Source organism: Macrotis lagotis, chromosome X (genome assembly GCF_037893015.1).
Source record: "Macrotis lagotis isolate mMagLag1 chromosome X, bilby.v1.9.chrom.fasta, whole genome shotgun sequence".
Lineage (NCBI taxonomy): Eukaryota > Metazoa > Chordata > Mammalia > Peramelemorphia > Peramelidae > Macrotis > Macrotis lagotis.
In genome coordinates this window covers 648,610,042-648,635,430 of record NC_133666.1, presented here as the reverse complement: position 1 = coordinate 648,635,430, position 25,389 = coordinate 648,610,042, and the positions used below count along the sequence as shown (strand labels likewise).

The 25,389-nt window shown below is 46.8% G+C and overlaps 1 protein-coding gene across 1 annotated transcript in view; it reads right to left on the bottom strand.

Annotated features, from left to right (window-relative positions):
* Positions 1-21,581, bottom strand: part of TCF3 (transcription factor 3) — a 77,030-nt gene extending 55,449 nt beyond the window's left edge. The window contains exons 1-3 of the mRNA XM_074202223.1: positions 21,367-21,581; positions 17,943-18,062; positions 7,742-7,814 (exon numbers count right to left, since the gene is read on the bottom strand). Coding sequence (XP_074058324.1) covers positions 7,742-7,814; positions 17,943-18,014 — 145 coding nt within the window. The 5' untranslated portion in view covers positions 18,015-18,062; positions 21,367-21,581. The remainder of the gene's footprint in view (positions 1-7,741; positions 7,815-17,942; positions 18,063-21,366) is intronic.
* Between the last annotated feature and the right edge of the window lie 3,808 nt (positions 21,582-25,389).

The window sequence follows — 25,389 nt, the reverse complement described above, 5'->3', positions numbered from 1 at the left end:
TCCTCTCTCCCAAGTCAGCCCAAGCTGGTTTTTAGGTATCACTCCCAAAGAGTAGATGAATGTTTGGAGTAAGGGAGTGCATGGAGAAGTAGGGGTGAGTGATAGAATTGTTTCTGAAGTCAGAGAAGCAGCTCGGTGGCACAGCATATAAGAGTGTACACTTGAAGTCAGGAAGACATCATCTGAGGGCAAATGTGTCCTCAGACAGTAGTTGTGTGATCCTTGGCAAGTAACTTTACCCTGTTTGCCTCAGTTTTCTCATGTGTAAAATGAGCTGGATAAGGAAATGGCAAACCCCTCTAGTATCTCTGCCAAGAAAATCCTTAAAATGGGGTCATGAAGAGTCATTTATGACTGAAATAACTAAAAAAATGACAACTAGAGTTGGAGGATAAGGGTTCAAATCTTACTTCCTCCCTCACAATCCCAAAGTGACCATAAGCTTCCCAGAGCTTCCCTTTCCTCATCTGCAGAATGATGGAAGGAGTTGAATTTGGTGTTCTCTAAGGTCTAAAAAGCCAGTCCTACAGGTTTGGCGCTCGCAATGAACAACCTTGGGCAAGCTATTTCTTCTAAACTCTGTCCTTGTTTGTGAAGAGGGGGCAAAGACAGAGAGATCTACCTGACATCCCTCTTCTGGGACATTCAGAGAGGAGAGGGAGTACTAGCAAAAAGACAAACAAAACACCAAAAGGGAGGTATGTTCAGTGTACTTTGCCCTGATGGAGGGAAGGGAATGATCTGGACATTGAAAATAGGAACCAGAGGGCACGACTCCAGTCCCCATCAGAGGTACCTGGTCAACCAGTTCAGAGCTGGGCAACAGGGACCTCATTGTTCACAGATTATAGATTTATCATTGGAAGGGTCTAGATTCTGACCAACCAATGTCACATTGGGAGTCAGAATGACTGGGATTGGGATCAGCTACCTTGATTTCAAACTCCATATTCCTCCCATAACACCCTACCATCTCTTGATATGTTGACTGGCTTTAAGGAAGAAAAAATCCCAGGGGGAACCCAAATCTCCAAAACTGCCAGATCTAAGGAGACCAATACTAGTGTGGAGGAAAAAGAGCTGGGCCTTAGAGTCAGGAGGAACTGAGTCCAAGTGATGCCCTCAAACATTTATAAATAGTGCAAATCATTTAACCTCTCTGCCTCAGTTTCTTCGACTGTAAAACGGGGATAATGATTACACCTGTTTCACAAATTTGCTTTGAGGACCAAATGAGATAATACTTGTGATACCCTTCACAAAGGGCCTGGGCATAAGACAGACACTTAAAAATGTTTATTCCTCTTCCATATTTTCCCCCACACTTACCCTGGTTTCCCAAAAGGTCTAAGCCCATTTAACTGATTTGGGAGTCTGGTGAAGATACTGGTTCACATTTCTAAAGACTGATCCAGTACTTTCCTACAACCATGCATCCCAAATAGCTGATAAGAAAATTGAGGATCTGGAGAGGGAAGCTGACTTGCAAGGCCCTCTAACTGTTAGATCAGCAAGTATTATCACCTCCATCTTACTGATGAGGAAATCAAGGTTCCAGGTGAAATAATGAGTTCAACACTCTTTTCACCATCAGTCTGGAGGGAAAAACAAGAGGTCAAAGTAAGCTCCAGGAATCAGGTTTCCCAGAGGGAGGTTCTCTATGCAGAGGGAACAGGCCTCAAAGGACAGGCAGCCCTCCTCTCACCCAGGGGGACAACGGAAGCTCAGAGCAAACCCCACCCTGAGCAGCCATCAGGCCCAACTGCTCCCAGATGTGGGAGGCCTGGCTTGTAAGAACACAAAAAGCTAGAGTTGTCTCTGGCTTTGGATGGGTGGAGCCTGTTTCCCTGGGGCAACAATTTACCAGGGCAGGATTAATGAGAAGTAGAGGTTGGAGGAAGGAAGAAGAAAAATACCTTTTCGTAAGGTGCCATCCCCATAGAGAAAGGGCTTAACCCTGGGCTATGGGGCAAGGAGGGATCCTAAAGAAGAGGAGCTTCTTTCTCAAACAGGGTCCCAAGATCATGAGAGAGAGAGGAAGGCAATTTGAGTCCCTCTTTCCTTCCTATCTCTGGAATCAAACTACAGTAGCAGGGATAGAGAGGGAGGGGAAGAGGAGGTCCCCATGGTGCCCCAGGAGACAATGCCCATAGTGGGTGACGCCCTCTACCAGGAGACAGGAAATTTCAATTCCAGTCCCAGCTATGTTATGAACTCTGTGTGGCCCTGGCAAGTAAATGGCTTACCCTTTGGGCCTCAGTTTCTAAAGCAATAATGAGGGAACAATAAAAGCCAACCCTGCCAACATACAGGGGTATTTCTGAGAACTCTGATACTGAATGGGACATTACTTAGTCCTAGAAGCCATAATGTCAGAACTGGGAGGGCCCTAAGGATAGAGAATGTCAGAGCTGGGGGGGGGGGGGGGCGCTTTAGAATGCAGAGTATTAAAACTACAAAAATTTTATTTTATTTTTGAGTCTCCAAGGAACACCTCTGCAACTTGCTGAAAATACCAAGGTTTTGGCTGGAACTTCAACTTTTGCCTTCAGAACCAGACTTTAGAATCTTTGATATCAGAACTGGAAGATCTCATTGGTGCCAGCGAGTTATCCCTTCCACACTGCAACTTTCCCCACCACAATCTGGTTATAATGCATATTGGCATTAAGAAATGAAATGGAAGGGGGGGCTAGGTGGTGCAGTGGATAGACTACTGGCCCTTGAGTCAGGAGTCCCTGAGTTCAAATCCAGCCTCAAACACTTAACAATTACCTAACTGTGTGGCCTTGGGCAAGCCACTTAACCCCATTTGCCTTGCAAAAAAAAAAAAAAAAAAAAGAAATGAAATGGAATTCTTGGGAGGACTTTTGTGAAAGCTACAGACAACATTCAAGGGCCAGAAGATGACATAGAAAAAGTTTAGAAACTCAGAAAAGCATAAATTTTACACATAGCAGTACCAAGCCAAATTTTGGGATAAAAAAGAAAAAAATCGGTTTTCTCTGGTACAAAGGGAGGCTCAAAACATTTTACCAGATTCATATTGCAGGGGGCACTACACCCCTGACCCCCAAGAAGTGGAAGAGATGACTATAGTACAACCCTTTCATTTCATAGACAAGAAATGCTCTTAGACAGAACATATGACTTGGTTATGGTGACGGAGTGAGTGTCAAACTCAAGTTTCCCACGACCCTTTCCATACAGCTCCTATGGTACCTCCATGCCCAGAGATTAATATGTAGACTCAGTGCTTATCATAACTTCTTAGAACATATCCTAGACAGGTGTCATTGAATGGTATTCAAGGCACCACAGACAGCAGAGAATGGGAACAAGTCCAACCCACTATACTACCTTGCCCTGGTCACAGACTGCCCACCATGATGCTTTTCTTACTCTATATTCATTGATAGTGACTATCTACTGGGCAGACAGAGATGAGTTAGACGTAGTCCCTGTCTGGAAGATGTGCCATGAGAACTTCATGGACACTAAAGTCTTCTCTGAGTCCTCCTGCCTTGGGGAGTCCAGTGGAAAGAACACTATGCCCTAATGAGGCTAATACTTCCTACCACTTTTTGGAATTATCATGAGGACCAACTGAGATCACCATGAACCTCAAAGTGTTTGTTATTTCTATCATTCCTTCCTCAGGCTCTAAGCTCTTGGCCTGTTATGTGCCCATTATACCTAGTTCACCTGGTGCTAAAGAAGAGGTTCTTAAACCATCACAAGGGGAGAGTAAGTAATCTGTGAACTCTGATTGGGAAAATTGTCATATCTTTTTTTAAAAATTTTTTGGGGGGGGTTTTGTTTTTTTTTGCAAGGCAGTGAGGTTAAGTGGCTTGCCCAAGGTCACACAGCTAGGTAATTATTAAGTGTCTGAGGCCAGATTTGAACTCAGGTACTGCTGACTCCAGGGCCAGTGCTCTATTCACTGTGCCACCTAGCCACCCCCATATCTTTGTCTTTTGCTAATCTCTAATGGGTATTTAATATTTTCTATGATCACGAATGTAGGCAACACACAGGATTCTGAGGACTACAGAGACTTTACTAGACTGACAAAAGAGTCTAAAAGAGTCTAGGACATAGAAAAGGCCCTGAACCCCTGGGGTTAGAGGGCAAAACCCTAACGTGACAGAGGCTGAAGAGGTATCACAATGCCACCAGAAACAAGAGGCATTATCTGGGATCAAGAAATAAATGCAAACCACCCCCATTGTTCTTTAAAACTTGATCCCAACTCCCACCTAGCACCCTTCCTTACCTTTTGACTCTTCTAGTCCCCTCCCATTAAAAAGAGCTTAGAATCCGAGCAGACCAATATTCTAAGATTATTGCTATTCAATATTCAAAGACAACAATATTCAAATATTATAGGACTCAGACAAATTCCTTTCCTAGCTTCATCATACTTTAAGAGAAAGGGTGTATGAGTGTTTGAAGGGGGGCACCTTTGATGAGGTGGTAGAGGGGGGCAAAAAAGGGTAGATTTTGAAAAGCAGTATTTTAAGCCCCAGATTTGTTCCAATCTTCCCAGAGTAGCCTTGGGGCCTTCCCATCACACTCTATTCTTCACTTCCCTCCCTTAAACAAATATGTCCTTGCTGTCCTGGTGATAGGGAAATGTCACCCAGAGTCATCCATCACTGAGCTTCTGAAACCCCTGGGGAGACTGGAAGCCAGGTTTATTAGTCTGGATGGGGAGCAGCAATGGAAGGCCCTGACCCTAAGGGAAGGCTCCAAGGATGTGTTCTCCCTTTCTTTAGCCAATCTCCAAATGGTGATGGAAACTCCCTTCTGTGGGTTTCTAAGAGAACTCCCGTGATTCCCTCACCTCCCTCTGTACAATGGAACTTCTCTGGTTGGATTCCAGCCTTTTGCAGTGTAAGGAGGTTCAAAAGAAGTAAAGAATGCTAGCCTGCTATGTGTCAAACAACCCTTTTTCCAGGCAGCAGAACTAGTCCATGATTTCCCTATCTCTTCCTTCCCTGAAAACAGGAAAGAAACAGAATTCAACATGTTGCTGCTTTGGGATTCGTTTTGAGTAAAAAAAAAAAAAACAACAAAAACCCAAACACCAAGGATTTGTGTTCACACCATAACTCTGACCCTACTCATGTGACCTTGGACAAGTCACAAAAACCTCTATGGGCCTCAGTTTCCTCTTCTATAAAATGAAAAATGGACTTGGCTATCTATAAGATGACTCCTATCTACACTCTTCAAGAGTCCTAAGGTCCTTTCAAACACTGATATTCTATGATCCCATAACTTCTTGTACAAAGCTCCACACAAGAAATTGTCCAATATCTATCTCTACCCAAGACTGAGCAGGGAGGAAAGGATTTGGGGGGCCATGAAGACTACAGGAGGTTGTTGTGGGGCTCTGAGAGCTGGCAGAGAGAAGGCCCACAGAGAAGCATTTTTATGAACTTAGCCAAAGGCCTTGTTCTAATCAAAGGGAGGCCTTCCAGGATAACCCTTCATCACACTCTCCTGCGAAATTCAAGGAACAGAGCAAATATAACAGGAAGGGGGGGGGTGATAACAAAGTCTTGGGAAAAGTCATCTTGAATCAGCTTGATTACCTGGGACTGGAACCCAAACTTTCAGGTCAAGATTAGGTTCCAATTTCCTGCTACCTTCCCCATTAAGATGATCTCCCATTGAGGCTGGATATGCTATATGAACTCCTTAAGAGTAGGGACTTCTTCCTTTTTCTTAATAAATGAGTACATGTAAACTGATAACATCAGAACTCAAACTTGTCAAAACCAGGGAGTATCCTGGTATTGCTTCCAGAGAATATGAAAGATTCAAAAAAAGAGAAAAGTTACAGGTTCCCTCTCTTCTCTAAAATAGGAATAATCTCACTTATGCCAAAAGATGGTTGAGGACAAAAGAGGGGATGAGCTGGATAGATACAGAGATCTGATGGGTTATTATTTCCCTTTAAAAAATGGGGACAGTGAAGCTCAGCAGTTTAATATTGAATCACAAGGGTAGAAGGATCAACAGGAAGGATTTTCTAATTCAAATTTTGACTGCCCCTGTTGCAGGCTGGACTTTGTTAAGGGGGACACTGATTTATTAGTAGTCAGGGCTGAAACACAAGTCTCCCAAAGGTCCATGGCTGATCCAACACCTTCCCCTGAGGCCATGCTGATCTAATGGTTCCCTAATGTAGTCTGACAGCTTCTACCCAGCCTGGGCCAGGCACAGCAAATCCATCCAGTCCATTCAGCCCTCCAGACCGCCTGCAGGGGCAGAATATAGCTGTGTTCGATAAAATCCAGAATCTTAGAACCCACAGATCAGAACTGGAAGGGAAACTTAGAACACAGAAGGTCAGAAGTGGGAGGGTCCTTAGAATAAGATTTAAAGGATGAAAGATACCTACACTCAGAATGTCTGATCTGGGAGGACCCTTAGATCACAGGAGGCCAGAGTATAGGACCCATAGGAAAGACAATGTCTGAGCTGGAAAAGCCCTTAGAACAGAGGATTCAGACCCTGGAGGGGTCTTAGGACATGGAACCAACTAGCTGGAATCACTTGCCTTCCTAATGGGGAAGCGGAAGCTCACTTACTATATTGTTCTCTCCCTCAAGTTCCCTACCTGATGCAGGAACCCTCCCACAATAAGCTGGAGCATGAGGGCTCTACTTTCAGGTCTCTAGGGTGAGCTCCCCCACTTAATGAGTTCTAGCTTGTTGACCCAGCTCCTAATGTGAGACCTAGATTTGATCTTGATAGTTCAGCTAGAATCTGACCAGGGCTTAGGACATTCCTCATGTATACTGTATTCCTACTAATTCATCCTAAAATTAGCTTTATAAAAATATTTTAAAGTGGACATACCTTAAGGGTGATACATTCTAGGCTTAGGGTGCACTGAGAATCCTCAAATGTCTTCTTTTTCTTTCCAAAGAAAATTCTACCTAGTTCAACTTGTGCTTTTTCATTTGGATTTCTGAATCTACCTGTAGTATTTTGCATTCATCCCTGTCTAGGTTCAGCTACTGAACTCCTTTTGAAGTTTAACAGTTTTTGGTAGAATTAGGTATTCTTTGATCTCAAGATTCCACACCTTCCAAGCCCACACATTATAGACATTTCTCCATCTACAAACAACACAGGGAGGAATCAGTTCTTTCACACGATTCCAGCCTCCTCCATTCTTTTCTTAACCTATTACAACACCGAAGGCAACAAAAATCAATGGGGCTTTGAGATCTGACTTGTGCCTTCTCTCTCCATTAAAGTTCTGATCTTTGGGCAGAGAAATGGGTACTTAGGACAGTCTTCCACTTCCATGTCAACTCCCTCCACCTCAAAGGAACAGCTTTCCAAAAGCCCCTGCAAAGACATCTGGAGATCACTTAGCAGGGTCTAAGTGGGGGACATTTATCCACAGCTGAACAAGGTGCTAATTTCCCAAGGACAGTCCAATTTCTTTATTGGGAAGCCACAAGCTTCCTTGCTTTCACTTTGTTTCTTCACTGACCTCTCCTTCCTCTACCCCAACTTTAAAAATGAGGCCAGGAGTTGATAGCTCCCAGGCCTTTTCAACTCTGGGTCATCAGACAATCAGAGGTCAGGGGGTAGGAAAGATAGGACATGACATTCATGACTCCAAGGAAAAGGCCTGGCTGGGGGAGGAGAGAAAATAGGACACATTTCAGTTTATTTCAATATTTAATAACAATAAGGAAAAAAATCACAATACCTGAGCCTCCAAATGGAGTGCTGGTCAGCGTAGTGGGCCTGGATTTTCCATTGGCCACTGGCAGCGGGAACATCTAGAGAATAGAGGGAGAGATAAAGACACAGAGGACAGAGATAGAGATGGAGGGGGAAAAAAAAGAAATTTCAGTGAGACTGTTATTTAGGGATAGGATTAACTTTTGATATGGGGGAGGACATTCAAAAAAATCTTTTTTAACTTGGGACTAAACTTTTAAAGAAAACTATAATGTTGAATCTTGGAATCCAAAAGTATTACTTTATATTATTTTATAAATAGGGAAATGAGACCCAGAGTAAGGAAGAGACTTGTCTGATGCTTTGTAGCAAAATCAGTGGCAGAGCTGGGTCCAGGACCTTGAACCTCTTTTCTAGGATCAGGCTGTATCCAAAGAGAAAGATGCTGGGGATTATAGCTGAGTCTATGGGGCTTCAATTCCTCCTGTACTCATGTCTCAGAGTTGTGAGCCATGCAAAGGCATTGGAAGAAAATGAGAAACTTATTGGTTTTAATGCCCCTTGGAGAACCAGTGTGGCTTCATCAAGAACAGGGCATGTCAGGCTAATCTAATATTCTTTTTTCTGGATAGGGTTACTACACCAAAATCACAAAGTATTTGTGACTCGGGATCAACTTATGGACAAGATGGGCAAAAATGGACCAAATGATAGCAGCGAGGTAGATCCAGAACTGGTTTAACAGTAGAACCCAAAGAGAAGTCAATAATGGGTCAATGACAATTGAGAAGTCCTTGGTGTTCCACTACTATGGGTCTGCCCTTGGCAGTGTGCCTTTTGAGCATTTTAATCTACAATAGTAATGATAAAGGCAATAACAATCTATTAAAATCCTACTAATGCACCTGACCGACCCTGTGTCAACATCTCATTTGACTCTCAACAACCCTAACCGGTAAGTGCTATAATGAACCCCATGGTACAAGTGAGGAAACTAAAGCACATTTAAGTTAAGTGATATGCTAGAGATCACCCAGGCTGAATTCGAACTCAGGTCTTCCTGACTTTAGGTCCAGTACTCTATACACTGAACTATCTAACTATCCTCTAGAATGAGGACCTTGTTTTAAATAAAGTGACATTCAATAGACTTAATTCCCAATTTCTTTATTGGGAAGCAACAAGTTACAGAAAAAGGAAACAGACAAGTAGAATATATCCAGGGAGCTCACCAGACTAGTGGGAAAATGATGTCACAACAAGTCCAGTTAAAAGAACCAGGGCTGCTTGCCTAGAGAAGGGAAGGTCCAGGCAGAAGATGAAAGCTGTTAAGTATTTTGAAGGACTGCTAAGAGGAAGAAGGATTCTACTTGTTCTGCCTGGGCAGAATGTAAGAGAAACTGAAACCACAGAGGAAGATCTAGGCTCTGTGTGTGGGAAAACCACCAAGCACTCAAGAGCTTGTATTCCAAGTAGGTAAGAGGCTTCCCCATGACTGGAGGAACCCTTCGAGAGAATCAAAGAAACCAGTGAAGGAAATCCTGGAGGCCCCTTCCTGTTCGGGGAGTCTGTCATTCTATATATTTTTAAGGTCCCTCTGGGCACCAAACAACCTGGCTAAAGAAAGGACCGTTTCAATCTATTTTCCTGACATGTGTATATAGGGGGACAGAGGGATATTGAGGAGACTGGGTTGGCAGACAAAAGTTGAAGATTTCTTGCTGTAAAGAAGTGAGAAAGATGACAGATCTCAAGTTGAAAGGAGGGAAAGTGCTGGGCATCCTAGGGTGAGATCTGAATACAGGTCTTCTGAAGTGCCTGGAAAAAGAGGTTGGGGTCAAATGTGATGGGGGGAGGGGAGGGAGAGGAGCTTCAATAGCACCAGACTTTGAGCCTTCTCAGTCACCAAAGGGGTCTGATCAGAAGGAGGTAGAGTCAGGGTGGGGAGGGAAATGAAAAGCTGCCATAGAACCTGGTGGAGAGATGAGACCTGGGCTAGCCTGTCTCCCATCCTCCCTTTAGTCCCTATCTCCCTGGAACCTGAAAACCAAAAAACCAACCAAAACTACTTGGGTATTTTAATTCCTCCAAGATTAAGCAAATTAGCATAGAGAGAGAAATCGGTGCATCCCCTAGGACTGGAATCGGTCTTCTTGCAAGTGGTTGCTTCGGCTCCCTTCTAGAAGAGAGGGGGTCCTGCTTCCTGAAGAAGGGGAAAAGTCTGGAAAGTCACTGAATAGGAAGATCACTACCATGAAAAATCTTGATCTCAAGAGAGTTGCCTACAGCATGGAGAGATTAGGTGACTTAGTCCAGTTCACATACATAGCCAGTAGGAATGGAAGGCAGGGGCAGAACCCAAATCTTTTTGGCACCCAGGCCAGCACTACATTCACTAAACCAAGACTTTTCCATGATTTTCTTAGTGGAAAAACTTTTGCTTAAAAGTGATTCTCAGGGGCAGCTAGGTGGTGCAGTGGATAGAGCACTGGTCCTGAAGTTAGGAAGTAGGGCGGCTAGGTGGTGCAGTGGATAGAGCACAGGACCTGGAGTCAGGCAGACCTGAGTTCAAATCCAGCCTCAGACACTTAATAATTGCCTAGCTGTGTAACCTTCAGCAAGTCACTTAACCCTATTGCCTTAAATAAAAAAAAATTAAGTGTACATCAGTACATTAATGTACTAAAGGCATTCTAGGATCCTCATTTCACAAAGGGGAATCTGAAGCTCAAAGAGAACAAATGGAGTTCCACAGTATCAGGCCCATCACTCTTTCTAAGTCCAACTGAGATGCAGTTTGACAATCTGAGCCTGAGAGAGCTTAGGGAGCTCTCCTTAGGGAGCAATTCAAGCTGAGCCTTGTGTTTAAAGGGCACCACAGGCCTTTGGACTTGAGTTCCAGCCTCAGTGGGCTACTCCTTCTTGTCACAAGTATCAGCTTGTTTCACCACCGCCTATGCCCTTGCCCAGAGTGGTTACCTTCCTGCTCTTCTCCAAGTCTGATCCAGTCTTCAAAGGAGACTTTAAGTCCTCCCAGAAGACCCAACAGATCATTCTTCTCTAATGCTTTAAAAGGTTCTCAGATACACTTATCCCAAAATATTCATTTTACAGACAATGAAAGAGACTCAATAATGTCAAGGGACTTGTCCAGGGATCACACAATAAAGAAGGGTCCATTGGGTGAGGCAAGGGACCTCCAGTTCCATTCAGCCTTGATGTGGGACAAGTCCTTTCCCAACCCTGGATATCAGTTTCCTAATCTGTAAAATGGGAAATGAAGTAGGGAAGGAGATGGACTAGAGGGGCTCTTAATCCAGACTCTATAAATTTTTGGTTTTTTGCTTTTTAAAAATATTTGGCTTTCTCTGAAAAATCCTATGAATTTTAAAAACCTTAATCTGAGGCATCCATCCATAAGTTTTACCAGATTCACAGCCAAAGGCGTCCAAATCACAAAAAAAAAAAAAGGTGAAAAGGGGAGGCTAGGTGGCATAGTGGATAAAGCACGGGCCCTGGAGTCAGGAGTACCTGGGTTCAAATCCAGTCTCAGACACTTAATAATTACCTAGCTGTGTGGCCTTGGGCAAGCCATTTAACCCCGTTTGCCTTACAAAAAACTTAAAAAAAAAAAAAAGTGAAAAGACCCTGGTCTTGATGTTCTCTAAAGTCCCTTCTGTCCGAGGATCTCATGAAACTGCTAGTTACCTATGACCCAAGATCTGACCACCCAGAGCTCTCTCTGGCAACCCTACCCCAAAAGGTGAGGAGAGATCTCCTTGCTCAGAGCTCTTACACCTCCTCATCCTCTAAGCACACAGCTTAATGCTCCTCTCAATCTTCTGGGAAGGCTGGGAGGGTGCCCTCCCCACTACTCCCCTAGAGCTTGGCTGGGACAGACCAGGGCATTGTAGGAAATAGCAACTGGCCAATCAAAATAAATGATATGGCTCTTCTCTAGGCAAGCAGCAGAGGATGGTACAAAGGGCCCAGCAACAAGAGTCTAGAGACCTGGGCCCCTGCTCACCCATCTCCATACGGAGGGATAGGTGATCTTGGGTCAATCATTACTCTCTCTGGGCTTTAGTTTAGCATTATAAAAGAACACAGAATGTCTATGGAAACCAGAAAAATCTCTAAAAGGCCCTCCTAGTTCTGACTTTTTATTTAAAGTTTCCTCCCCATTTTGACATTCACAGTTCTGATGTGCTTCCCAGTCTTACAACCAGTGTTCTATGGTTCCCTCCCCATCAGCTCTAAAACTTTGTGTTCTAAGGATCCTCCCAACTCTGACACTGTTTTCTAAAGCCCTCCCCCTCTAACACCTTAGCTCTGACATTCTATGTTCTTAAGGTAGAACATCTAAATCTATCACCATCCCCTGTGAGAACGTGACCAAGTTATTTTCCAGATCAAGATTCCTGTCTTCCAGTTCAGGAATTCTTAGGCCATACTCCATATGATTTGGGGTAGGGCTAACTCTTCTCTAAGGTTAAAAAACCAAAACCAAAACCACTGTGCATCAGGGTTCCTCCAGTACTCTGGGATAGGACAGCCACCAAACAGACCTAATTCAATGCCTCCATTTCACAGATGGGGAAAATGAGGCTTATAGAGGGAGCAATCACTTGCCTGAGATCACACATCAAAGCAAAATAGCAAAACCAGAACTAAAAATTGAGTTTCTTTACTCTGAGGCGAGTTTTTCTACAATGGGACATTGCATCCCTGACCTGAGGTCTGGCTCTTTTGGGCCTCAGAGGTGTCAGTGTGTGGAAATAAATTCAAATGAATGAACCTGAGTTCACAGAGTACCATCTCCTGTTTGTCTCACTGGCGGTCCTTTTTTTTTTTTTTTGGGTATGATTTCTACTTTGGGGGCTTCCACCCCCTTGCTATTTATAGATCTGCTTTATAACCCTCTGCCCACCCACACATCTCCTAGGGGCGGTCCTGGAAGACACCCAGGCCCCCCACTCTGGGATCCCTCCCCCAACCTCCTGGTAGACACGTGAGCTCTTCCTTCCCCTCTCCCTCTCTCTGCTTGTGGCGGGGATGAGTTGTGGGCCCCCCAGCTGACGTGTCATTTCTACCACACACAAACACACACACACACACAATCAAAAACCACCTCTCTACCTCCCTCCCCACCAGCCTTCCCCTGCTCTAGTGGGTAGGAGGGGAAGAGGAAAAGGAGGGTGTTGGGTACCATCTCTACCTCTGCCTGTCTGTCCTAAAACTGTAATCTGCCTCTCTATATTTACCTCCCAAATTTTCACATTATAGTATACCTGGAAACTGGGTTCAGCAGAAAAAGCTCTAAGCTGGGGGAGTCAACCTTTTAAACTTCAGTTTTGTCTTTAGTAAGAATAAATACCATAATATTCCCATTTTAAAGAGGATCAGGAGTGATTTGCCTATAATCACATCTAATGTCAAAGGTCAGGTTCTTCCTTACTCCCAAGTCCAGTATTTATCCCAAGTTAAGGTTTGCAAAGAACTTTACAGAGATTAAATTCTCATGTCATCGCCACAATAACCCTAGTAAGAGATAGGTTCTGATTTCGTTGTGGTTGAGGACAAGTCACCTTGCCTCTCTCAGCTTGTTTTCTGATCTGCAAAATGAAATGGTTGTACTAGATGGTTTTTATGGCTCTTCTCCCATCTCACCTTCTTTGTTCTATGGTCCCTTTTTGTTCTAACAATCTATGAGGCTACATTGATGTAACTCATAGAACCAAGAACAAAAAATATACTTACCAGCTTAATTCTAGTGACCTGAACCAATAGGCAGAGTTTATTAATTGTGGGCCTCATCAAGCTCAATTGTTACTAAGGACTGGGCAAAAAAAAGTACTCCTAGTAGGACCTGGTCAGTGTTTTAGGGGCCCTGGGCATCCCGGGTAGGGCTCCAAGTCAGTGATCTCAATCACCCATACCTGTTATGGGCTGATGCCCTGGGACATTTCAGTTTGACAAAACAACTCTGAAAAGAAACCCAAATTACTGAAGCACAGAAAAAAAATAAAAAACTGCCTTAAAAATACCACTCGCCTTTCCGGAGGCCAGGTGGACTTGGTTCTCCTTATAGGCCCTTTTTCTGAGAAGAGGAGAGTTGTTATATGTATTTTTAAATTTGTTTCAGGTTAAATTGAACTTAATCTGGAAATGAGGAAAGAGCCCTATTCCCAGCTCTGTCACTGACTTGCTGGGTGACCTTAGTTCAGTCATTTCAATGCTCTAGCCTTCCCAGGTTATCAGTTTCTTTCTCTATAAAAGGGAGATATAAAAAAAAAAGTAATAAGCATCAGTACAGAATAGAGTTCTGTACTAAAGATATGAATACAAAGAGATGATTGGAGCCTTCAAAGCTCAGAAGTAATAAGGCACAGTGCAGATATGCCAGAACTGGGTGTGAAAAGGGGCAGTGACATATAGAGGGCAAGAGACCTAAGTCAGGAATCTCAAGACCTTGATTTACATCCTTGATCTTTGTTTCTTCAACTAAAAAAAAGGGGTGAGTTTCATTGGATGGTCCAATAATACTATTAAGCCTCTGCAAAAAGCCTTCATGACTGGCCAGGAGGCAGGTTCTCCAGTTACCATCATTCTCACAAAGCAGTTAGGTGGGACAGTGAATGAAGTGAGTACCAGTTCAGAATCAGGAAGACATGAGTTCAAATTCAGCTTGAGACACCTACTAGCTGTGTGACCTTGAGCAAGGGACTTCACCAGTGACAGCCTCAGTTTCCTTAATTGTATAAAGGGGATGATAATAATAGTTGCAACTACCTCCTGGGGTTGGTTTGAAGTTCAAATGGGAGAATACCCGTATAGTGTTTTGCAAACCTTCAAGTGTTATAGCAATGCTGACTGTTGGTGATAATGTTTCAGATGAAGAAAGAACCTGAGGGTCAGAAAGGTCACAGAACTTGCCTGGGGTCAAAGAGCTAGTAAAGTCCTCCTAACTCCCATTTGGGTAATCTACTCTGGACATGTTATCTGCAGTGTCCATTCCTGGGATGCCGAGTGCTTATCCCTGATCTGTAGCCGATTTACTCTATATCCTCAGACAAGTAACTTCTGTCCTTCTCTTCAGTTTCCTCATCTATAAAATGAGGGCCCTCAGGATCAATCAAGATATCTCAGGGAATACATTTGTTTTGAAGTCTCTAAAGCCCTCTTTGGTATAAATTTGAAGTTTTATTCATTCCTGTCACTGGATCAATTCCAAAGGTTCTCTATTGCCTCCAGGTTGTTAGCCTTTTGAAGCCCTCCAGGACCTGGCCTCTTACCACCTTTTCAGATTTCTAACATCCTCCTCTGTCAGACACCAACTCTTTCACTCAGTGATACTGGACTCCTGGCTGTTTTTACAGACGATCCCCCATTTCTTCATTTCCAGCAGCTTCCCTTGCCTTAGTTCCCCCTCCCAGCCTCTTCTCTAGTCTTCCCTTTTCTAAGAAGTCTTGATAGATTCCCCTCAATGCTACTGCCTTTCTCTGTTGATTACCTCCAATATATTCTGTCGATACTGCTTATTTGTCCACAGTTCAACCCTCCCTTTAGTCTAGGACTCCTTTTATTTATTTATTTTTATTTAAGGCAATGGGGTTAAGTGATTTGCCCGAGGTCACACAGCTAGGCAATAACCAAGTGTCTGGAGACTGGATTTGAACTCAGGTCCTCCTGACTCAGGGCTGGTGCTCTATCCACTGCAGGCCACAGAGCTGCCCCTTGGAATTGCCTTTAGATTTGAACTTGGGGACAGACTAGCTTTTGCCTTGCTTTGCAGCCCTAGGGCTTCATATGATAGATACTTAGTAACTGCTACTTGAGTGGCAGAAACAGGACCAAAACAGGAGATTCTTTTCTGCTCCTTTACCAGCAGACCCTGACAACCTGCATCACTTGCAGACCTTGAGTGGCAGCCCTGACTAGATCAGGGAGCAAGAGGGTCAGAGTTCATATGGAATCTGAATGCCCACCAAAGCTTATTATAGTCCATCTTTAAAATGTGTTTTGTTAGGGCGCAGCTAGGTGGCGCAGTGACAGGAATACCTGAGTTCAAATCCAACCTTAGACACTTAATTCCCTAGCTGTGTGGCCTTGGGCAAGCCACTTAGCCCCACTGCCTTGCAAAAACCTAAAAAAAAAAAGTGTTTTTTCCCTCCTTTTTATTCTGGTTCTTCTTTCACAGCATGCTTAATATAGATACATGTTTAACAAAGTTATATGTGTATTACCTATATTAAATTGCTCTGTCAGGGAGGGGGTGAGAAAAGGAAAAAAATAGGAAACTCAAAATCTTATAAAAAATGATTGCTGAAAACTATCTTTGCATGTAGATGGGAAAATAAGTTTAATAAAAAAAAATCAGAATTCAGATCTTACTTTCCTCATCCTCCTGTTCAGATTGAAAAGGTGGGGAGGGAACATCATTCATGAGAGTTCCCAGACCCAGGTATGATAATTTATATCATTTATAAAGCCCACAAAAGTTTGGTATTTTATGTTTATTATCTCATTTAAGCCTTCTACCTACCCTGGGGGGGAGGTGTGATAGTGGTATTCAGTTGTTTTCAGTCATGTCTGATCTTTGGGTTTTTTGGGTTTTTTTTTTTGGCAAAGATACTGGAGTAGTTTGCTGATTCCTGTTCCTATTCATTTTACAGGTGAGGAAACTGAAGCAAACAAGGTTAAATGATTTGCCCAGGGTCATACAGTCAACAAGTGTCTGAGGTCAGATTTGAACTCAGAAAGATGAGCCTTCCTGAATCTAGGTCCACACTGTGTCACCTAGCTGCCCTGAAGGCAGATGCTATTATTTCCATCTGATACATAGGAAACTGAGTTAACAGAGGTCACACAGGTCACTAGCATAACACCCACCTTACTTCTCTTCCATCACAGGCCTGCCTCCTTTCAGACTCTGTTCAGTCAGTCAACAAATATTAAGTTACTACTATTGCCAGAAATTGTACTATGTGTGGATACAAAGAAAGATCAAAGACAGGCCCTGGCTCAAGGAGCAACCAGTATGAGGGGAGACAACAAGCAAAGGACTCTGTACATGTTATATGTATACAGATATATTGAAAATAAACAACATAGGGAAGATTCTGAATTAAGAGTGATTGAGAATAGCTTTACTGAGGTGTTGTCTTTCTGAAATGGCAGCCTCTGTCTAAGTTTCCAATTCTCCATACTTCAAGGCAGTGGCCTAATGAAAAGAATCTTGGGAGTTGCGGATGTTGGGAGAAGAGACACAGATTTTGACCCCAATTCTGTCACTAGTTTGTCGGAATGACCTTGGTCAAGTCCCTTCCTCTATACCCTGAATCCTCCCAAACTAAGGTTCTTAACCTGGAGTCCATAAACTTAATAAATACAATTGAATTAAATTTGTTAACCTGTATCTCAACAGAACTGGTTTCCTTTGTAAATTCTAGGTATTTTCTTTTTTTGCATTTGACAACCTAGTTCTACCCCAAGGAGCGAAGGACAGAAAGACTAGATCTCTCTAAGGTCCTTCCTAGCTCCATGTCCCTAGCTAAGTAAGGACCCTTCCTCATCTGGAAACCACACTCATCTACCCATGTCCTAAGTTTAGCAGGTCCCAGAGGAATTGACAAGGTCTTTTTGGGGGGGGGGGGGTTGAGGGGGGGAAGGGAGGGAATGTGAATTTTTTGACCAAGCAGTTTTTCTTCTGGAACTCTTAAGTGAATACTATCTGCAGAAGGCCTGTGGGTACAGACAGGCAGGAGGCCCTCAGGAGTGTCCTCTAAGAAGAGGGAGCAACAGAACTCATCTATATTTGGCTTGTAGGAGACAGGACACTTAAGGTCTTTACTGGACAGAATAAGAGTGGGTGTTTGTTGTGTTTTGTTCAGAGTTGAAGACAAGTAAGTTCTCCCCCTTAAGAAGTTGACTTTTCACTCGCTGGGTCTCCACGTCCCCTTGCCCCACTGAAGTTAGGGGACTGGTAGAGGCAATGCCCACTTGCCCTGATTCCTTCCTCCGCCCCCCCCCATAGGGGCTAAGGGTACAGACAGGGAAGAATTAGGGGCTTGCTTCTACTTTTGACAAATCAAAAGGGGCAGTGAGCAGTGAAGGCCCCAAGGCCTTCCCTTCCACAGATCCCAGCAGAGGCCTGAGAAGTTGGGGGAGGGAACAGGACAACCAGGTCCTAGGGGCCCTTTCAACAACCCCTAAAGACTGCTTACCATGCTGAAGTCTAGCAAGTCACTGAGTTCTTTGTCTGTCCCGACTGCAGCCATCCTTTGCTGCTGATTCATACTCCCACAGACTCAACAGCGGCAACAGCTCCGGAGGGCCTGGAGACACTGTGGGGGATGGGAAGGGGAGGGATGGAAGAGATATACACGTGTGTTGGGTGGGAGAGAGATGGGGGGAAACAAGAGGTACATAAAATGCAAGAAGGGGGGAAGAGATATAGTGAGAGAAACACACAGAAGATAGGGCCAAGGGGAGACAGAAAGAGGCAGATTGGTACAAGAGAAAGAATGACATGAACAGAGACAGAGATGTGAATCAAAGCCATACATGAGGAGGGGGGAGTATGGGTCCAAAGGGGGAGAGAAAGACACAGTCCCACAGAGAGAGGGAAAAGAAACAGAACCACAGAGAAGGGGGAGAGAGAGAAGAGGAGGGGTGAAAACAGATCCAGAGAAGGAGAGATACCCAGAGATAGACCCACAGAGAAGGAGAGACACACACCCAGAGATAAGAGAGAAATCCACAGAGGATAGAAAGAGACCCAGAGAAAAGGGGGGGGTGAGACCCATAGAGAAAGAAGGGAGAGATACAGGGGAAAAAAGACAGGGTGGAGAAGAAGGAAGAGACCCATAGAGAAAAGGGAGAGAGACCCAGACCCACAGAAGAGTGGGGGGATGGGAAGGGGGAGAAAACACAGATCCAAAGATGTGTGGGGGTGGGGTGGAGTGAAGATTAGAGACAAAAATCCAGAAGGGGTAGAGATAGATCCAAGAAGGGAAGAGAGATACAGACCCATGGGGGGGGGGGAGACCAATAGAGGGGGAAGGGAAGGGAAAAGAGGGTAAAGAGCTTTTAATGAAGAAGGTTGAACTCCAGAGGGGGGGGGCGTTGACAGATGAATGTTTTGTAAACGCCAAAAGCCCCGGCCGATCCTTCCCATCTCTAAGGGGCCCCAGGCCGGCTGGGGGCCAGTGCACATGGCGCCCCGGGTGCTGAACAAGTTCCCCATTCAGGTTCACACTCGGATGTTTGTTTTGGGGGCTTCCAGCCTCCCCGCTCTACTGGGGGTGAAGGGGGGGAAGAAGACGCCCAACCAATGAGGAAAGGAGAAGAAGGAAAAATAAGGGCCACTCCACAGCCAGGGTGGAGGGCCAGTTATCGCCTTTGGGGGATCTTAAAGGGCCAGCCGGGCCCTTCCCCCTCTTAAAGGGCCAGCCCACTAGGCACTGAACAATGCAGGGACACCCAAACACTACTAAATGAATCCCCCAAACTCTCAGAAGCCGAGATCCAACTATAAAAATGAACTGTAGGTATGGGCTTTCCTTCCGGAAATGGGAAGCGGAATTATGGGGGGGAAGGGCAACTAAGACTGCTTCCCACTCCAGGATCCCTCTGGCAGACTGGGGGCTGGGGAAGTGGGGAGGGGGGCCCTCCGGGACGTGCACAGTGGAACTCTCTTTACACCTCTGGCCTGGGCTCCAAAGTAGGGGGTGGGGCAGAAATCGCAATTTCTCCCCCTTCTTGGAGCGGCCCCCAGCGCCAGATGTCAGGACGCATTTCAATGAAGTGCACAACACACAAGCGCGCGCACACACGCGCACGCACACGCACACACCCGAAAAAAAGTTGAAAAAAAAATCCAAAGGAGTAAAACTCGGCTCCTCCCCCTCTTCGGTGGGGGAGGGGAAAGGGTACACGAGGATTTTAAGTGGGTCTAGAGCAACACTAGCATACAGGAGGCGTTTAATAACTATCTGCAGAGTTGAGCGCGCTTCTCCCCAGACTACAACAAAAGCCAATAAAGGCTTTTTTTTCATTGAAGGTAACTTGGAAAATAATTGCTCCCCTTCCTCGCCTGGCAGTCCTCGACTCTCCCCAAGGGTCCCCTGGGGGCGGATACCCGCTCAAAAACAAAAAAGGGAGGGAGAAGGGGGTTGCGTGTGGGGGGTGGGGGCGGAGAAGGGGGGCGTGGTGTGGGGAGAACTATCCACCTGACTCTTTGGCTCAGGAGAAAGAAAATGGGGGGATGCCATGGCCCCCTCAACAAGGCCCCCCCTCCCCGGAAAAAATCCCCAGCGATGTCTCTTTAAGTGAACCCCGAGCCCAGGAGCGAAACGTGAAAGAGAAACTGACCTTCTCCACTTAGTCCCGAAAGAGCCCTAACTTCATGAATGAGGAGGAACTTTTCTTCCCCAACCCCCTCTCCAAAGCGAACTTGGAGCGGCTCGGGGGAGGGGGCGGCGGTGGGGACGGTCTGGGGTGGGGGCGAAGAACAAGTGAAATCCATGAGCTCAGGCCCAGGCCGCCAGAGTCTTCCCTCCTCCAGCTCCCCCGCCCCCCCCCGGCCGGCGGCCAGGGCACGGGGAGCCCGGGCGCTGGGGATCCCTTTGAAGCCCACGGAGCGGCCGGGGCGTGTTATGCCTCACTCTGAAATCATTCACAGCACTTTTGCCGCCGCATGCCAGCGGAGAAAGCCTTTCCCCGAGTTAACGCGGAGCAGATGTTCCCCCGTACCCCCTCCCCCCGCACCCCCCTCCCTTCTCACCCCCCAACCCCGTGTACTTCAACCTGAGACACCAGTTAGGAGAGGCACCTTCTTGCCTTCAGACAAAAGGGCTTCCCCCCTCCCCTCCCCTCCCCCGGCCTGTTCCCAAACTCCGGGCCGGGGCCTGCAAATGCCAGCTCTCGGATTCCGCCTACCCCCCCATCCGCCCCCCCCCCCGCTCCCGCCCCACTTGCACACTCACTCCACCAGGGGCAGGCCCCGCTTAGGGGCTCTGGGGGAAGGGGAGGAGGGTGGGGGGAGAAAGAACGTGAGCCCCGGCCAAGCCAACCAAACTTTGAAGAACAGACCAAGTTGGAGCGTCCCGGCCCGAGTCCTCCCCCCCATTCCAGGCTTTTCTAAAGTTCAGCAAACTGTACGCACGTTTGAGGACGAAGGAGGGCATGGGGGAAGGGGGGCCGGGGATCGGGCTTTCAGAGTACCCCGTACTCTTTCCCTCCACACCTTTAAAAAAGGGGGGGGGAAGAGCAGCCTCTCCCTCCGGGCCCTTTAAACTTGGCGAGCAGAACAATGAGTCCCCTCCAGCTGCCTCCTCCTCCCCTCCCCCCAACCAGTGCCCCAAAGCTAGTCCCCAGGAAGCCACGGGGGCCAGCCAGCAAGACTGGCCAAGGGAGAGGGGGAGCGTTCTGCCCCATACCCCCCCACCTCCCCAAAGAAACGCGCGTCCCCCAAACTTCCTCCCCTCGAAAGAGAACTGAGCCCAACTTTGCGGCGGCTCCGGCCCGGGGTGCTTACACAAAGCCCCGGGGAGGGGGGCGAGGAAGTCCCCAGCGCGGTGCGGCGCGCCCCCACCCCACCTCCAGCCAGTCTCCCCCCCCCCACTTCAGCCGGCGCAGGCTGTTTACCTTCTCGGTAAGAAATCGCATCCGGCGGGCGGGAAGCTCCGAGCCAGGGTCGCGAGGGTCGGGGGCATGAAACAGCAGCGGAGACGGCGGCGGCGGCGGCGGCGTCCCCCCAACACCGCCCGCCCGCCCGGTCCTGCACCAGCCCGGCTCCTCGGGCCCGGAGGCGGCGTGGACAAAAGCGGCGGGGTCTGGCCGGGCGGGCTTCCCCGAGCCCCCCGCCGCCGCCCCGCGGCCCCGCGGGCGGCTGCTTCCCGACGACTCGCGCGTGGGCGCCCGGTCCCCCTTTTCGGCCCCCCTTCCCCCCCAGCCCCTCGGCCGCCCCCTCGCTCCGTAGCTCGCGGGCGCCTCGGGCCCCGCCAGGCAGCGGCGCGCGGGGCTCCCGGGCCGCGTTCCAAGCGCCGCTACAATGTATCCGCCCCGGCCGCCGCCGCCGCCGCCGGCGCGCGCTCACATCCGAGCCCTCCGGAACCCCGGGGCTCCGCTACAATTGTAACCACTTCATCTTCCTGCGGCAGGAGACATGTTCCAACCCTTCCCCCCCCCCCACCCCCCAGCCGCCCCCACCTCCACCTCTCCCTCCCAGTCTCCGTCCCCTCCCCCTTCCACATTGTCACCGCTCCGCCTCGGATCCCCCCGCTCCTCCCGCCCCCTTCGTATCCTTCCGCCGTCGCTGTCCAGCGGCCCCACGAGCGGCCGGGCGGGCTGCCGGAGACCGGGCTGCAGGCTACATGGCCCCGGGGCCCTCGGAGGGCGCCCACTCCGAGCTCTGCACCGGCGCTTTCCCATGCTTGTGGGGAAAGGGGGGGGGGTGGCAAAAGCAGGGAGAATTCCCCTCCCCCTAAGCAAAAAAAAAAACCCACAAGTGATTTTTAGAAGACACCCTACCCCTCTCTTTTGGGCTTCTTTAAAAACTCCTTGTGTCTGTTATTCGGCTGGTTCCCCGGCCCTCCGTTTCTGACCACGTTCCTGCCATGAGCTCCCTGGAAGGGTGGGAAGGGGAAGAGGGGATCGAAAAGATGACCGGGAAGGACCAGAGAGCCTATGTGGGGCCCGGGAGGGGGAGAGGAGAGCGAGGCCGGGGCGGGGGTGGGGGGGCAGTGCGGGAAGTGGACTATGTTTCTTAGCGGAGGAGCACGTGTGAGTCTAGATTTAGCTAGAGGGAGGAGGAGAGGAAGAAGGAGGCATGACGACACAGGGAGGACCAGGAGATGGAATGATAAGCCCGCAGGGCATCATCCAACGAGAGGGTGCGCCGGCCCTGATTGGCAGGCCAATTGACCAGTCGTAGGCAGAGTCCCGCCTCGCCTCTTTTCTCCCCTCCCCTCCTCTCCCCTCCCCTGCTCTCTCCTCCCCTCCTCTGGCCCGGCCCGTCCGGGCTCCGCCCTCCTTGCTCTGCCCAGCGCCCACTGTGGAGGCTGGACTTTCTGAAGCGAGAGGCCGCGAGAAGCGGTTAGGGGGTGGGTTAGTGGGTTGGGTTTTTTTTTTTTTTCTGTTGTTTGTTTCTGCTTTTGGGTTCTCGTCTCCCTCCCGCACACTGGCTCCCGAGCCTCCTGCTTTACATCGCTCTGAGCTTTGCATCGAGGAGGGGGCGGGCCTGGTGCTCATTTGCAAAATGTCCCTGGAGGGAAGGGGAGCCATTTGCCTGGGGAGAGGGGGGTGTGGAACCCGGGCCTGGAGGAAGGGAATGAACCTCAGAGAACCACTTCACACTTTTCGATTTGTCTCTCTGGGGATTCACTAAATCCTCAGAGGGATCTAGAGCCTTTGGACCTGAGGTCACAGGTCACTGAGAGAGTTAGTAACCGAGTCAGAAGAAGGACTCGGGTGTCCTGCCCACTACTCCAGGGCTTCTTCCAGACATTACATCTTCATGTGGGATCCTGTAACTCTGGCTCAGTTTCTTAATTGAATTTTGTCAGAATCTAAAGTGGGGATTGGCCTCTTGTGGAGTTGGAAGAAGAAATTTCGACGCATTTCTTTTGCAGTTTAGTTTACAAAGAAAGCCTTCCCTACAACAACTAGCTGGCATTAAGGTGTTCAGGTTGGTCTCATGTTAAAAGGACCTTGGGATATAGCATGTTAGAACTTATGAAATCTTAGCATATCATTGCACTTGAAGAATGAATTACTGAACATTAAAAATAGAATGATAGAAATGGGAGAGAATTTATAGTAAAAAAACATCAATGCCAGAAGAGACCTTTGAACTTTATGGATGGACTATGAGAGTTGGAAGAGACTTTAAACACAGAACATGGAATGCCAAAGTGAGTGATCATCAACAAACTGGTGACCTTGCTTACTTCACTAGTGTTAGCCAGATGAGATGAGATAATATATAAAGTTTGTCACAGTTTGGGCATTCTCTGGACTGACATTAAATATTCCTCTAACTCTGGCAATCAAAGAGCCCTTTTCTGACATCCTATATTCTAAGGGCCTTTCAGTTTTGACATCCTTTGTTCTAACCACCCTCCAGTTCTGACATCCTGGGTTCTAAGGGCCCTCTCTGTTCTGATATCCCATGTTCTAAGGGCCTTTCAGTTTTGACATCCTGTGTTCTAAGGGTCCTCTCTGTTCTGACATCTTATGTTCTAAGGGGTTTTTAGTTCTGACTCCCTGTGTTCTAAGGATCCTCACTATTTTGACATCCTTTGTTCTAAGAACCCTCTCTATTCTGACATCCTGTGTTCTAAGGGTCTTCTAGATCTAACATCTTTTTCTCGGGGCCCTCCCAACTTTGACATTCTGTGTTCTGGGGGTTCTCCCAGCTCTGACATACTGTTTCCTACCCTCCCCATTCTGATATTCTATATTCTAAGGGCCCCCCCACTCTGATTTCTATGGACTATATTCTAATAAATATTCTCTTAGTCTTTGGGAACCCATTTTGTAACTCAAGGAGTCCTTGAAATGCCTGGAGAAATCAACATTTACTTTGGGTGACTGGCCTGTGGTAAACTTTTCATAGGACATGGTCAGTAAGGTTAGATGGATTGCAATCTCTGTCAATGGCAGGGACTCTGGTTTATAAGACCACGGATCTGTTGGCATATTTGAATAGAAAATTCTAAATGAATGTAATTTATTATTAACATCATTATTAGCCTCATCCTACCTCTGGGAGCTGGTAGGTTTAATAGTTTGTCTCTGGGGACTCTGCTGAAGATGCTAAGAAAAATAAATTTTATGCAGACAACTAACACCCTACTGAGGAGTAAAAAACCCAACAACAAAGTAGACTTGGCTGTCTATTTGCTTTGAATTAACAACCAGACCTTTGGGTGCTGGGAATGTCTTTTCCTTTTTGGATAAAGATGGCATCCCTGAAGCCCCAGCATTGCAGAAGAGAGGTAACAGATGAGAGCTCAAATCCTGGCTCTTTCACTAACACATGGGGCGACTTTGGTCAAGTTCCCTTCCCTTACCTCTCAGTTTCCCCCCCTAAAATTCAATTCCATTCAGCAAATATTTATTAAATATATATATTATATAGCTCAGGAGATATGACATTGACTTTGGAATCAGGAGAACTTATTTTCATGAATTCAAATCCAGGCTCAGATACTTAATGGCTGTATGAATCTAGGCAAATCACTTCACTCTATTTACCTCAGTTTTCTCATCTGTAAAATGAGCTGGAGAAGAAAACATCAGCCACTCCTGTATCTTTGCCAAGAAAACCCCAAAGGGAATCATGAAAAGTAAGACACAACTCTGTGTCTTATAGTTCTGGCACCTGAAATTGAGAAGAATAAATAACATAGAGCTGAATATGCAATAAAAACAGATAAAACAATATACAATATAAAAATAATAAACACCCTCAGACTCATTTCTCAGAGTCAGACCCCCTAAAAGAGAGGGAGAAGAAAATCCTTCCCCTCTCAGTTTAGTTCATGACATCCTAGCTATGGATGAACTATAAGGTTCTGTGGTAAATACCATTGCTTAGGGATATGAAGTTGAAAAAAGGAAGTAGTCCTTATCCTGAAAGACCTTATACTCTGTCAAAGTAGGGGG